Below are 13,934 nucleotides of genomic sequence, written 5' to 3'. Positions count from 1 at the left end.
GCTGGGAGGATACTAGGTGATGCTGGGAGGATACTAGGTGATGCTGGGAGGATACTAGGTGATGCTGGGAGGATACTAGGTGATGCTGGAGGATGCTAGGTGATGCTGGGAGGATACTAGGTGATGCTGGAGGATACTAGGTGATACTGGAGGATACAAGCAATGATATTTTGGCAGCTAAGTGTGGGTGAGAGAGAGAGAGAGAGAGTGGGTGAAATGATTGGAAGCAGGGGGGCGAGGGGAAAAGAGAAGGAGACAGATGGATAGAAACCTGCAGTCAGACCAGAGAGCGTAACAAAGCCTCATACTTTACAACAGCAGACAGAGAGAGAGAGGGAGAGAGAGAGGGAGAGAGAGAGAGAGAAAGAAAGACAGTCTCGCCAATAATGTAACTGAATTTGAAATTGACACGAGGAGAGAAAGAGAGATGGAGCATTGACAAATGAGAGAGATGGAAAGAGAAAAAGAGAGAGCAAATCAAGAGGCAGAGAGAGAGACAGAGAGAGAGAGAGAGAGAAAGAGAGAGAGAGAGAGAGAGAGAGAGAGAGAGTCTCCAGCCTCATGAATTTTTCAAGGTTTGCTGCCGAGTGGTAAATAGCACGGGGTGCAATTCACGCCTGTTTCGTTTTGTTCTGCCAGAGAAAGACAGTTTTATTCAGTGTGTGTGTGTGTGTGTATGTGTGTGTGTGTGTGTGTGTGTGTGTGTGTGTGTGTGTTCTGCCAGTCTGCCGCCATTGGTGACAGATGAGGATTCAGTGTTCAGGGTTTTAATCCGCCGGCCGCAAAGCAAACGGACCTGCACTCAATGCTGCACTGTGCTCCTCATGTTTGGGAGGACTTTGGGCGCGCTTGATTTGTGCTGCCAATTTTGCAGAGAGGGAAAGGCCATTCGAAAGGGAGTTATTACGCTGGAGGAGCTTATATTTTAACCTTTATTCCTCCAGTGGAAGGTTGAAATGAGCAAGCGCGATTCCTTTTCTGCTTCACACTCTTGCAGTCACACTGGGTCGGACTGATGGTCCTGTTCAGGGGGTGAAGTGCATCCTAAATGTTTGAGGTGTGGCACAAAATCACATTTATATGTCCAGAGTGCAAATCAATAGAGAACATAAATCAGAAAACCTCATGTGAACGGGACTCGCCCTTCATAGCTTGGCGATAACTGCATTTACAACTATCAAATGGAAGGAGCTAAAAACATGATGGATGGGGAGGTTTGATTTTTTGGGGGGCATTTTTTTCCTTTATTTGACAGATACTAGAGAGGGAGAAGGGAAGACTGGGAGAGAGATGGGGATGACACACAACAAACGTCCTGGGCTGAACTTGAACCAGGATGTTGCAGTGACATGTGCCAACTGAGCCACCAGGACGCCTCCAAGTTCGACACAGTTAGCATCATCATAGCTAAATACTACAAATCTAAAGCAATTTTATACCTGAGAGATGCTGGGTAATAAATATCAGTGGGGCATGCAGAGGTACTGTGAGTTTAATCTCCCAAATACAGAATCTAGTGTTCAGTAGATGTTGATACAACAGCCTGCACCAGTATTGAAAACCGTGTAAATATAGCACTGAAGTGAAGCTGAGACATTTGTAGTCGTCCATAGCTGCTGCCTGCATCGTTTTATGAAATCAGGACCTAAATATCATTCTGATATCACTTCAAAACAGTTTCCAAAAGTGTTTTGATATGATTTTTTTATCGTGCCATGATGTGATATTGTGACATTTTTCTGCTTGTTTGGATTGATGTTAAACTTGGCCTCCTCCTGCTGCTGGCTGGGATATTATATCATCAATTTTCTAAAAGGGTTTCATTCCAAAATGAGTTATCCACCTTCTGAAAAGAGTGGCACCTACTCTCACAAAATGACTGACAGCACAAAATGAAAGCAAATTATTACTTTTAAAGGGTATTAGGTTACTTCCATCCATGGTTGACAAAATAACAACAGATATTTTGAAGATACTGAACGATGAACTTCAGGTTGGGATTTGTTGTGAAATGAACTGTTAATTTGACTGCTTTAATATGAAAACCAGACAGAGGGAATACAACTTCACCCACTGTTCCCCCACCCCTCCCATCACATCTCCTCCCACCTTTTCCTGTGCCTCAATCCTCGGATGCTTTGCAAATTGCAGCTGTGGCGTGCAGCTTCACACCCGAGGCCTGCAGCTCTGAGGTCATCACAGCTGTTTTGCTGTTGAGAGCCGGTCATCGGATATTTCCTGTCTGTGATCGTAGCGAGCGGCCGGACGACTCCCTGTTACCGAGCGCCTTGAAGGGATTCTGCTCAGTCCAGATGAAGACTTCATTTCCAAAACAACATGTATGTTTTGGGAAATAAAAAACTTCAGTATCTCCAAAATATAGAGGATCCTTTTGCCAACTAAGGTCTTAAACTAGCAATCCACGACATTTTCATATAAATAAATTTCAGTTTTGTTACTCTGTATCGCATATTGCTCTATCACAACAGTGATCCAGCCTATATCCAGTTCATAAAGCTTCTCCTCTGTCTGTTCTAAACAGCCGGTGTCTGGTAGCTCTTTCCTGGGAAAAACCCTCTGCCGCACAGGAAGTGATGCGTTTTACGTTTCCTGGTTTGTTTGGAATCAACAGAAGAAGAAGAACTGGGTAGTTAGCATGAGCAGTGATAGCCACCATGGCTGAACAGACAAAAAAAAGAGAAACTCAAACTGCATCAACAGAAAATCCAAGCTCCGCCCACACTGTTTGATTGACAGGTGATCTGTGGGAAGTGCAGTGCAGAAACACCACAGTGAGGCTGAGGGACAAAGATGGAGACTAAATTCAGGAAAATGAGGAACTTGTGGATCAAGACTTTAACTTACACACTACAAGTAACAACTAAGTTTACATAATTTGTTTTCATTCGGAAATAATTTGTTTTGAAATCAGAATTGAGTATTAAAGGTCCCATATGGTGTAAAGCAGGACTCCCCTTGCCTCTGTGATGATAAAGGAGTTGGATGGTCTATCTAAACATGGTGAAAGTATCAAAATGCACGGTCGCCAACTAAATCCACACAATCCATATTAGAAAAGCGAGCCTCTAAACGAGCCGTTTGGACTTCCGTAACTTTGCGGCGTCACAAAGGTTCGCTCATTATCATTTCTGTAAGAAATAATAGACTAACAAAGTGTTTTTTTTCAAAGCGGTCAAGCGGTCGTCATCGTTTATTACCGGAGAGTTTTCCCTACCTGTAGCCGCCGGGCCGCGGCGTCTCACGTTTCACTCTCGAAACGGTTAGCCAATCGGAACGGAGGGGTCGTTAATATTAATGAGCCTTAAAGACACGGCGACAGAAACAGCCTGTTCTTGGTAAGGCTCAGAGAGATGCTGGAAATGCAAAGATAAATGCCTCTATGTTTACTGTAGTTGCTGATTTAAGAGATTCTGTTGTACAGCAGCTCCTTCAAGGCCACAGTATTTTTGAAGTCCTATAGTATAGTGGAGTATCGTGTTCTCCTGCTGAAAACATCACTCAGCTCCACACCAGCCCGCTGTTTAGCTGTTTAAAGCGGAGAAGTCGACACTTAAAGGGTTCGGTTGATGAAAAGTTCTCTCATGTACTTGCCACCGGCTTCATGTAGCGCAAATCTCTGGGGGTGAAAAGATTTAAAGGAGGTTTTCCCCCCCTAATGAAAACATCACTCAGCCGCTTGTCAGGCCCGACTGCAGACTTTCATAAAACCTTCATGACGGCAAATGAAGTCGGCTTCCTTTCCGGTTCCCCCAGTTTCCTGCCTCGTAGATTAACATCTGCCGTTCGGAGGAGGCTTTAATCCTGAACGCCGTACAGAGCCACGGGTTTACACACTTCAATCCAGCACTGGTGGCTCCACAGGGAATTAAACCGCTAACTCCGGCAGTGTTAGTGCCTTGCTCTGCCCACTGAGTTACACACTACCTCCTCAAGGTGGAACATTTTTTTTTTTTAAATATCTCCCTGATAAGAAGTGCTGTTCAATGCTGCTCTCCAAACACAATCCTCCAAAATCTCTCAGACTTCTGTAAAAGCGAATGTAAAGTTAATTTCCAAAACGTTACACAGCCAAAGGGAGAATTAACTGAAGTTCATCTTTGAATTTCAATAAAATATAGAGGATCCAGTCTGTAAGTCACAGGCATCAGTTGAGTATGGGAAGGTTTTATATTTGCCATTTATATCCTATTAAAACCATTTAGTTTTCTTTAAGATATTAAATTGATACTGGACTTTTGATTTGTTCTGACTTGACTTGCTGTTCTACATTTAGACTTGAGACTTGACATTAATGACATGGACTTGACTTGGACTTGACTTGCTATTCTACATGTAGACTTGGGACTTGAGACTGACACACACACACGCACACACACACACACACACACACACACACACACACACACACACACACACACACACACACACAGAGTCTGACTGAAGCCTGGGACTTGAAGACTTGAACCTGCCTGGAGATAAAACCTGTTATCTCTGTGAGAGACGACGAGCATGCTAAACACTAACACAAAGAACCTCTGTCTGGAGAGTGTGTGTGTGTGTGTGTGTGTGTGTGTGTGTAGTGGTGGGTGGGTGGGGAGAGTGGGAGGGCCTGTGTGTGTGTGTGTGTGTGAGCGAGAGAGAGAGAGATAGAATGAGTGAAATAGAGATAGAATGAGAATGAGTGTAGGTAAGGAGGATATTTGTGCGTTTGTGTGTGTGTGTTTGTGTGTGCGTGTGTGTGGTGTGTGGCGGCTCTGTGTGTGTGTGTGTGAGCCAGAGGGAGAGAGAGAGAGAGTGAAAGAGAGATAGAGTTTCTCTGTGTGTGACAGAGAATGAGTGTGTATGTCGAAAAGCATTTGTGTGTGTGTGTGTGTGTGTGAAAGAGAGAGAAACCAAGAAGGGGGAGAGAGAGAGACAAAGAGAGAGAGAGAATGAGTGTGTATGCCTGGAGGAATGTGTGTGTGTGAGAGAGAGAGAGAGAGAGAGAGAGAGAGACAGAGAAAGACAGAAATAATGAGACTGTGTATGTGGAGTGGTATATTTGTATTAGCGTGTGTGTGTGTGTGTGTGTGTGTGTGTGTGTGTGTGTCTGTGTGAAATTCCAGGCCACAGATAGGAATCTGGTCTCATATAGTGGAGCTTTATCCTTGATCCGTGTGTGTGTGTGTGTGTGTGTATGTGTGTGTGTGTGTGTGTTGCTGTTGAATTCCCATGTTAACACTGCAGCCTGTAGCTCAGTATCTGCTGTCATTATCAGAAGTGAACTTTAATTTCTGTGAAACACAACCCAGCCACCACCTGCTATTTATGGTACTTAACTTTATTAAGTTAAATAAAAAGGTTTAAAACATGGCTGCAGAAAACACTACAGCACGTCACATGTAATTTGTCCTACAAAGATAAAGAGCATTAATTATGTTCTTGACTATGAAACTATAAAACTACTAGGAAACTGAGAAAAGCAACTTTCCAAGATTACCCCGTCCCACCAAAAATATGATATATTATAAGTATAGCATAGTGTGTAGTAAAGTAAATAAAGTTCTATTACTGTTTTATAGTAAGTTAAGTTACCTTTTACCTCAGTGTAATATCAGAGGATGTGGTATTAAAATGTGACTGGTACCTTTGTAAGGTTTTACTTTATCACCAGACACTGCTACATAACTGAAGCCCCTGCACTTGAACAATGGACGGACATTGTAGGGGAAATATTTGCAATGGAAAAATGAACATTTATCCAAAGGACTAAGGAAGATATATTCCCCAGAAAATGGGACAAACAGACGACCTGCATCACAGACAGAGAGGACGCTGCCAACTCTGATATGAATAACATGAAAAACAATGCACTAGATATCTCTGAAATATGAACCCACACTGTTTAATGCTCATTGTTAACTTTTGTACGATACAGTTCCCAATAAAAGATAAGTGACAAATATAATAATGAGTGACCTTTTACCATTCAAACACACGGTAAGTACCTACTGCTGTTTGCCTTGGTTAATATGATTTTAATTTAAGAGGATACTCTCGTTTATTTTTTTCCCCAATTGTCACAGTGTTGCTTTAAAGTAACAAACCAAAAATTAAATGATAGTGAAGTTTAACAATTCATCAGTTTGCTGGGGACCCCCTGGAACCCCCTCAAGGACCCCTGGTGGTCCCCGGACCCCACGTTGAGAACCACTACCACAGAGGGTTAAGATGAAGTGTGAAGACGAACAGTCCTGGATTTGTGACTGAAAAGTTTGCAGAGTTTTTTTGTGATTATTGCGGCCAAAACGCTTGATTTTGCTGCGGCTTTTCTCAAAAATTGCGATACAATTTGCGAGGTTTTATGTGCTCTTTTTGCGGTAAAATTGCGGGAATTGGGAAAAATTGAAAGCAAAGGGATTTTTTTTTTTTCTCTCTCTCTCTCTGTTACTCACACACGCACACACACACACACACAGCCTCCCCCTATTCTCTCCCACTCTCCGTTTAAGCTATTAACTCTTCCAAGAGCTTGAAGTTTGCACTCACCTCGATTCTTGCTGCTTTTGTTTTGTTTTGCACGGTCTATGGCAGTAATTTTTGTTGGCAGGTGAGTTTTGTTCATCTTCCACCTGAATGCGCGCTGCGATGACGTAAGTTACCACGACACCGAATGCGAAAACTGGTCCAAATCACAAGCGGCCTGTTGATTTGGCCGTTTCATGCGGAAAAGTTGCGGCAATTTTGCAAGAGATTTCTTGAATTTGCGTTAATTATTGCGATCGCAAAATCGCAAGTTCCTGGAGGGACTGAACAGTTGGGAAAAAACCTGAATGAGTGACGCTTTCCACTCCCTAAGAAACTACTGGAGGGTCTCTTGAGCAAGGCATTAAACCCCCCGACGGCTCCATGGAGCTGCTATACTGTTACACTGGGAGAATGTGAGGCAGAGTGAATCAACCTTCCCATGATGAATAAAGGTTATTAAAAGAGGAATCTGAGAAGGCATTCAGGAGTAAATCACATTTCACTCTGTGAGGTTATACAGATTTACACAGAAACACACTGTGCATTACAATAAACGAGGGAACGTTAGCAAAAGCAGAGCCAACAGTCCGTGTGAGGGACAAGAGGAACTCATTCACACAGAGGGCCTGGTTTTCAGAGAGATGGACATGGAGGGAGGAGGTGAAGACCAGTAGGGATGGAGGGATGAACGGACGGATGAACAAATGAATCGATGAATTAATTAGTGATTAATTGATGATGATCAGAGAAAGCAGTAGCAGCCAAAAGCAGAGGAGCAAGCAGTGAGTTTCTATTCTTTGGACACAATTAAAACCCAGCAGACATAGAGGCAGGTGGAGAAACGGCCACAGCATACCGGGGCGTTTTCATATTCATTAACCCCAAATCACAAACTGAATTTTGTCTTTTCACCTCACTAAAACAACAAAGAAAGATTTTGGATGCCAGATGCATTCACCAAACTCAGCTTCAGTGAAAGCTAACCCCACTCACACACAACGCCCCCCCCCCCCCAAAAAAAACCCCCACAGATTATCAGAGCAGATTAGACTAAATTTGAACAAGATAAAAAATAAATATCAAACATCATCCCGTACAAATGATGCAGTCCACATCCGGGCTAATCAGAACAAACATGTTCGCCTTGTTTAGGCTCTTTGGACCAATCATTTATGAAACTGCAGAATTTTAAAAATACCACGAACACAGTGGCAACATGCATCGTTCCCTCAAGTTTCGTCAAAACTGGATCAGCGGCAGTGTTTCCAGTCCTGAGCCAGTCAGGAGTCTGCAGGTTCCCCCCCCCCCCCCCCCCCAGCCTCACCCCCCCCCCCTCCAGCCTCACCCCCCCCCTCCAGCCCCCCTGTGCGTTGCTATGGAGGCGGTCTCTGTCTCTTCCCATTAGAGGCCGACTCTCACTGTAATTGATGAGATTTTTCAGCACAAGAAAAAAGTGAAAAATCAATTCTGTCAGCGCCCCACACGCTGCCTATTGCTCTCTATCGCTCTCTCTCTCTCTCTCTCTCTCTCTCTCTCTTTCTTTCTCTTGTTCTTTCCGTCTTTATCTATTGCTCTTGTTTTCTTTTTTGTTGTCTCTCTCTCTCTTTGGTGTTTTCTCTTTATCAGACTTTCTCCTCTCTCTTCTCTCTTTAATTTCTTTCTGTCTTTCCATCTTTCTCTCTTTCTTCATTCCTTTCTTTCTTTCGCTCTCGTTCGCTCTTGTTCTTGGTCCCTCTAGCATTCTTGTTTTCTCTCTCTCTCCCTCTTGTCCTCCATTTCTTTCTCTTGTTCTTTCCGTCTTTATCTATTGCTCTTGTTCTCTTTTTTGTTGTCTCTCTCTCTTTGGTGTTTTCTCTTTATCAGACTTTCTCCTCTCTCTTCTCTCTTTAATTTCTTTCTGTCTTTCCATCTTTCTTTCTCTCTTTCTTCATTCCTTTCTTTCTTTCGCTCTCTCATTCGCTCTTGTTCTTGGTCCCTTGTCCCTTGTCTCTCTCTCTCCCTCTTGTCCTCCATTTCTTTCTCTTGTTCTCTATTTTTCTCCTTCTTTTGTGTTCTATCTTTTTACTCTTGTTCTCTCTCATGCTCTCCATGTCTCTTTCTCTCGCTGTTATTCCTTCTTTCTCACTCTCTTCCTCTCTTTCTTTTTCTCTCTTGTTCCCTCCGTCAGCAACTCTCTCTCTCCCTCTATCTCAATTTTGCTCAATTCAATTCAATCCTCTTCACTGGCATGAATATTAGATGAACAGTATTGCCAAAGTATCTAAACACACTCTCTCCTCTCTCTCTTCTCTCTCTCTCTCCTCACCTGAAGGCATCAGACATCCCTTTATCAATAATTACTTTGCCACGTCGAGTCGCACAGAAAAAAAAAAAAAAAGAAAATAGCCGTATTGCGTCAGGAGAAAAGTGACGAATAAAAGCAGCGACTGAAACTGTAATCATTTCATGGAGAACGGGAAATTTCGCATCTACTTCTGTCTTTCAGTCCTAAATTGCCATGTTACCCCCTCTGTAATTAGGATTTTGTTTCTTGTCATATCCCTCTGAGACACACACACACATGTATGCATTTCATCTTCGGGGTCAGAGGTCAGGGACGGATACGTTGGGTGTTATTGGGGTTCGAACCCTTCCTGGTAAAGGACAGTCTCAAACTTCCATCCACCAAGCTTGGCAGCTATTCCCTACATTTTTTACTTTGAATTTTTTACATATTTTTTTTTAACATATTACTTTCCTGTACTTCCTTGGCACTGTTCCACCAATTGCTGCACCCAAATTTCCCCTTGGGGATCAATAAAGTGCAATCTTATCTTATCTTATCTTGTTTTATCTTATCTTATCTTATCTTATCTTATCTTATCTTATCTTATCTTATATGCTTAATATAAGCTATGGGAGCAAACCACCAAGTCAAATTCCTTATATGTGCAACTTACTTGGCCAATAAAACTTATTCTGTTTCTGGCTCTACAGTATATTTTCATACAAATCCATTACTGTATCCATCAAATAGCTTGATAAACTTTGGATGGAAGATCACCAAAAGAGTATTAAAAATAAATTCTGATGTTGGCGAGACTTGGCTTTCTTGTACTGTTGCACCTTATAAATGAACACACAGCAAAGCACTTTGACATGATAATTTCTTGTCTCCCAAAGTGATTTTAAAGCAGCGATATCTTGCATTTTCGACGATGTTTGTACTTGAATTTGTAAGATGTAGTATTTTTTATAATGCTTTTTATGTTTTGTAATATTTGTTGCTGACTGACTTCTGGCACGTGTGACTGAATTGAATTGTGTATTTCTTGAGTTTTCTGTCCTCAGGTTTCTCTTGAATCTCAATGAGACTGCCTGATTAAATAAAGGATAAATAAAGTAAAATAAAAATTGAATACAATCTCAGAAATGTGACTTTCCTGTGGTGTTTTCCTGCAGCTCTGCCTCGTCAAACTGTCGGCGCGGCGCTCGTCCAGCAGCTTAGAAAAACACTCTCCGCAGCCTCAACTCTGTTTGACTTCCACCGCTCAACATCCCAGATAATCTAAAGAAAATGTTGACCGAGGCTCCGTCAGAAGCTCAGCGGAAACCCCGAGGAAGTCTTTCCAGACCGGAAACTCCGGACGCCGCGTGTCAATACAGTGGAATTCTGGGAGATTGAGTCACATATCTGCCGCCTTGGACTACACCTGATTACAGGGTTCAGTCAAACAAGTTGAAAAAGAAAAGAAAAAGAGTAATAAGGCTGGAATCAACATTGGGCATTTCACTCCTAAATGCTATATGTACAAAATGCTGCTCAAAAAATTTTCATTGCTCAAAATACAGACAATTATATTCCCCAAATTACTGCAGTTTCATAATGAAAGGGTTCAGGATAACCACTAACTTCAACAATATCCACTAGAGACTTTTACTTTCCTGACAACAATCGTTTCCTCAGAGTTGGTGTCACATTTTTCAAACGGCAGGACGGACAGTGAATATATTCCAGTTCTCCCGTCTTGCCCCATCTCTTCCTCGGTCCCTGAACGCAGCACGGGCTTTTGGACCCACAGTTCGTCTCTAAAATGGAAACCAGGCCCAGTCCAGGCTCTCCTGTGCTCACTGTCGGTCTCACTGCAGCCTCGGCGACGCTTTTAAAAGCTGCGTTCTGCAGTCAGCTCTGAAACTCAAACACTCTGCTGTTCCTGGGTTTTTTTTTTCAGACTTCGCATCGACACCAAGCCTCGACCGAGTCAGAGTCGACTGGGAATCTGAACAACACAGCTGACTGGGATACCTGAGCAGTGACACAGCGTTTTCTACTGACTCTGTGGTTTAATTGTGGTGACTGGTGAGAACAGCCTTCGACCCGAGGATGGCTTTAGTGCCGAAACGTTAGCAGACTAACCCTAACAGCCATTTTCAGACCAACTGTGTCTGAATCAGATCTCAAAAATCACACTGAAATGACAAGACTAAGCCTAGTGAATGAGAATAAACCACGATGGAGGATGAAGCATGGAGAGAGGGTGTTGCGGGTTCGAATCCCACCACAACCTCAGTCCACGGTACAAAGATGAGTGTGTATGTGTGTGTGTGTGTGTGGTGATGACGATGGTGAAAACCAGCAGCCCCCCCCTCCCATCTCACACACACCTTCCTTGCCTGGTCATTGTCTTCGATCTGACCCAGATCCCTGCCGCTCGCCTGGGCGATCCTCTTCCCCGAAACCAGATTCCCCACCATCACAGAGGCAGGACCGATCTCTGAGGAGGAGGAGGAAGAGGAGGAGGAGGAGGAAGAGGAGGAGGAGGAGGAGGAGGAGGAAGAAGAAGAGGAGGAGGAGGAAGAGAAAGAGGAGGAGGATGAAGAGGAGGAAGAGGAGGAGGAAGAAGAGGAGGAGGAGGAGGAGAAGGAAGAGAAAGAGGAGGAGGAGGAGGAGAAGGAAGAGGATGAGGAAGAGGAAGAGGAGGAGGAGGAGAAGGAAGAGGAAGAGGAGGAGGAAGAGGAGGAGGAAGAGGAGGAGGAGGAAGATGAAGAGGAGGAAGAAGAGGAAGAGGAGGAGGAAGAGGAGGAGGAGGAGGAGAAAGAGGAGGAGGAGGAAGATGAAGAGGAGGAAGAAGAGGAAGAGGAGGAGGAAGAGAAAGAGGAGGAGGAGAAGGAAGAGGAGGAGGAGAAGGAAGAGGATGAGGAGGAGGAAGAGAAAGAGGAGGAGGAGGAGGAGGAAGAGGAGGAGGAGGAGGAGAGAGGAAACAAGAGTGGTAAGAGGAGAGGAAGTGAGGTTGTTTCCCGCAAACAAACATTTTTTATTCAACACTTAGCCAGCAGATACACCTATAGAGGCGAGACTAGGTGGAAACAAGGCAACAGTAGGCTAAATATGTCCTGAACAAACAAACAAACAAACAAACAAACAAACAAACAAAGGCTCCATGGTGGAAATAATCTCACTGGATGAGTCAAACCTCAGCTGGTGGAGTTAGCTAACAGGTAAACCTGAATGACAAAAAAGGAACTCTGGTAAAAATCTAAATAAAAACTATAAATGTCAATGATTTCTTTTTTTTCACTCATTCATGACCATGTCATTCATGATGTTGAATGTCAGCAGCTAGCTAACTAGCTAACCTAGATAACTTAGTAAGACTTACATTACATTACATTACATTACATTTTTCCAGTTAGTAGCAGAGTGCTAGGCTTCATAATATTAGCTTCCTCCTCTCTTACCTCTTGTCTTTTTCACTGGGCTTCAGTCTAACGTTACTTAGCCAGAAAAACTGTGGTTCTTTGGCTCCGCCCACTGAGGTTTAGCTCAACCAATGAGATTGTTTCTGCCTCCAGAGCAGCTCTGCCTCTGAGAAATATCTGTAGAACTAAAACTCCTATCTGAAAGCCTAGCTAAAGTCCCTGAGTATACAGGGAGTTGAACCTCTAACCCTGGCAGAGTGCCTCGCTCCTCATCGTCGTCTTCCTCCTACCTGGCTGTTTCTGCCGGGGCTTGGGCAGGTTGGTGACGCAGGTGTGGGGGCACATGAGGACGTTGCAGGGGTGCAGCGCCCCCTCCAGGAACAGCTGCTTGGTCTCCGACAGGTGGATCCCACCCAGCGGCGTCTTGGGCAGCGTGTTGGAGGGAACCAGAGCCAGGCAGTACACCCCCACCTGGTGGATACCGTCTATCGCCTGGCAAGGCAGGTCAGATGTGTTAGTAAAGCGCTTTGAAGGAAAGAGGTGTGTCATAAAGTGTGCTGCAGATCAACAGAGGACAGAAATACAGACAAAAACACATTACAAGTTTTTAAAATAGGAGGTTGTGTGTGTGTAAATGTGTGTATGTAAATCTTAGAAAGTGAAACTACTTCCAAAATGAGAAAACCATCATTTGAAAAGAATTTAACCTCCTTCGCCAAATGACTTCTGGAATAAAATGAATTACGGGAAGTGATTTACCTAACTGCCAAAGTAAAGACGTTTAATCTTAAAATAATGACATGTTTGAATATGGAATAACTGTCTTCGAAAGATTGAATGATATAAATATTTGAAATTTTGTATAATAGCGTGTAATAGACTTCAGGAAACCGTTTTTTCTCTCCAAAATTGATCTACAGTATGTAACACTTGAAATTAACCTCTAGAATTTCCATCACTATAATAGCTTCAAATATTAATATCAATTTATCACATTATCATTTTCATAGTCAAAACATATTGGTGGGAAAAAATATCTTTATTAACAGAGAAACAGTGCATTCGGCGTCATATATTTTCAATGTTTTGACCAATAAGTAGCACATTTTTTTGTTTTGTGCGACTTCAGTTTGACCGATAATTGACCCTAAACAGAAGCCCGAAGAGGCCAAAAAGGGCATCAGCTCCATGCCGCCACATTATGTTCCCATCTCATCCTCTCATCTCTGCTACGGTCTCCAGCGCTGCGGAGTGTGTTTTACCAGACCGGCTAGATGGGGAAAACAGCGAGGCAATATCTGTGATGGTAAACGAATAAAGAGATTTGGTTTTTATTGCTGCCATAAAAATGCAGACGGCTTTTACAGTTTCACCGCAGTCTCCATGCCGGCTCACACAGATCTGGCAGCGAGTGACAGCAGACAGACCGGCTCAACAGGAGAGGTGTGTGTGTGTTCATGTGCTGTGTGTGTGTGTGTACAGTACAGTCTGATGTATGTAGAGAGACAGTGTGTGTGTGTGTGTACTGTGGTGTGAAAATATATGTGTCAGCTTGTCTGTCTCTTTATGAAGTGGCCTGTTAAAATGTGTCTGTCTGGTGTGTGTCCTGTGTGTGTGTGTGTGTGTGTTTGTGTGTGTGTGTGTGTTTGTGTGTGTCACTACATGTGCGCACATGTGTTGTGTGAACTTATGTGTGTGTGTGTGTGTGTGACATTGTCTGTCTCTTT

General features: G+C 43.4%; 1 protein-coding gene across 1 annotated transcript in view; it reads right to left on the bottom strand.

The window, feature by feature from the left end:
* Positions 1–13,934, bottom strand: part of LOC139924064 (disco-interacting protein 2 homolog C) — a 241,252-nt gene that overhangs the window by 30,279 nt on the left and 197,039 nt on the right. The window contains exons 18-19 of the mRNA XM_078287890.1: positions 12,498–12,764; positions 11,173–11,282 (exon numbers count right to left, since the gene is read on the bottom strand). Of these exons, the coding sequence (XP_078144016.1) occupies positions 11,173–11,282; positions 12,498–12,764 (377 nt within the window). The remainder of the gene's footprint in view (positions 1–11,172; positions 11,283–12,497; positions 12,765–13,934) is intronic.

The sequence above is a fragment of the Centroberyx gerrardi genome, chromosome 13 (genome assembly GCF_048128805.1).
Source record: "Centroberyx gerrardi isolate f3 chromosome 13, fCenGer3.hap1.cur.20231027, whole genome shotgun sequence".
NCBI lineage: Eukaryota > Metazoa > Chordata > Actinopteri > Beryciformes > Berycidae > Centroberyx > Centroberyx gerrardi.
Note: the sequence above shows the minus strand (reverse complement) of the source record. Positions and strands in the feature narration are given on the sequence as shown.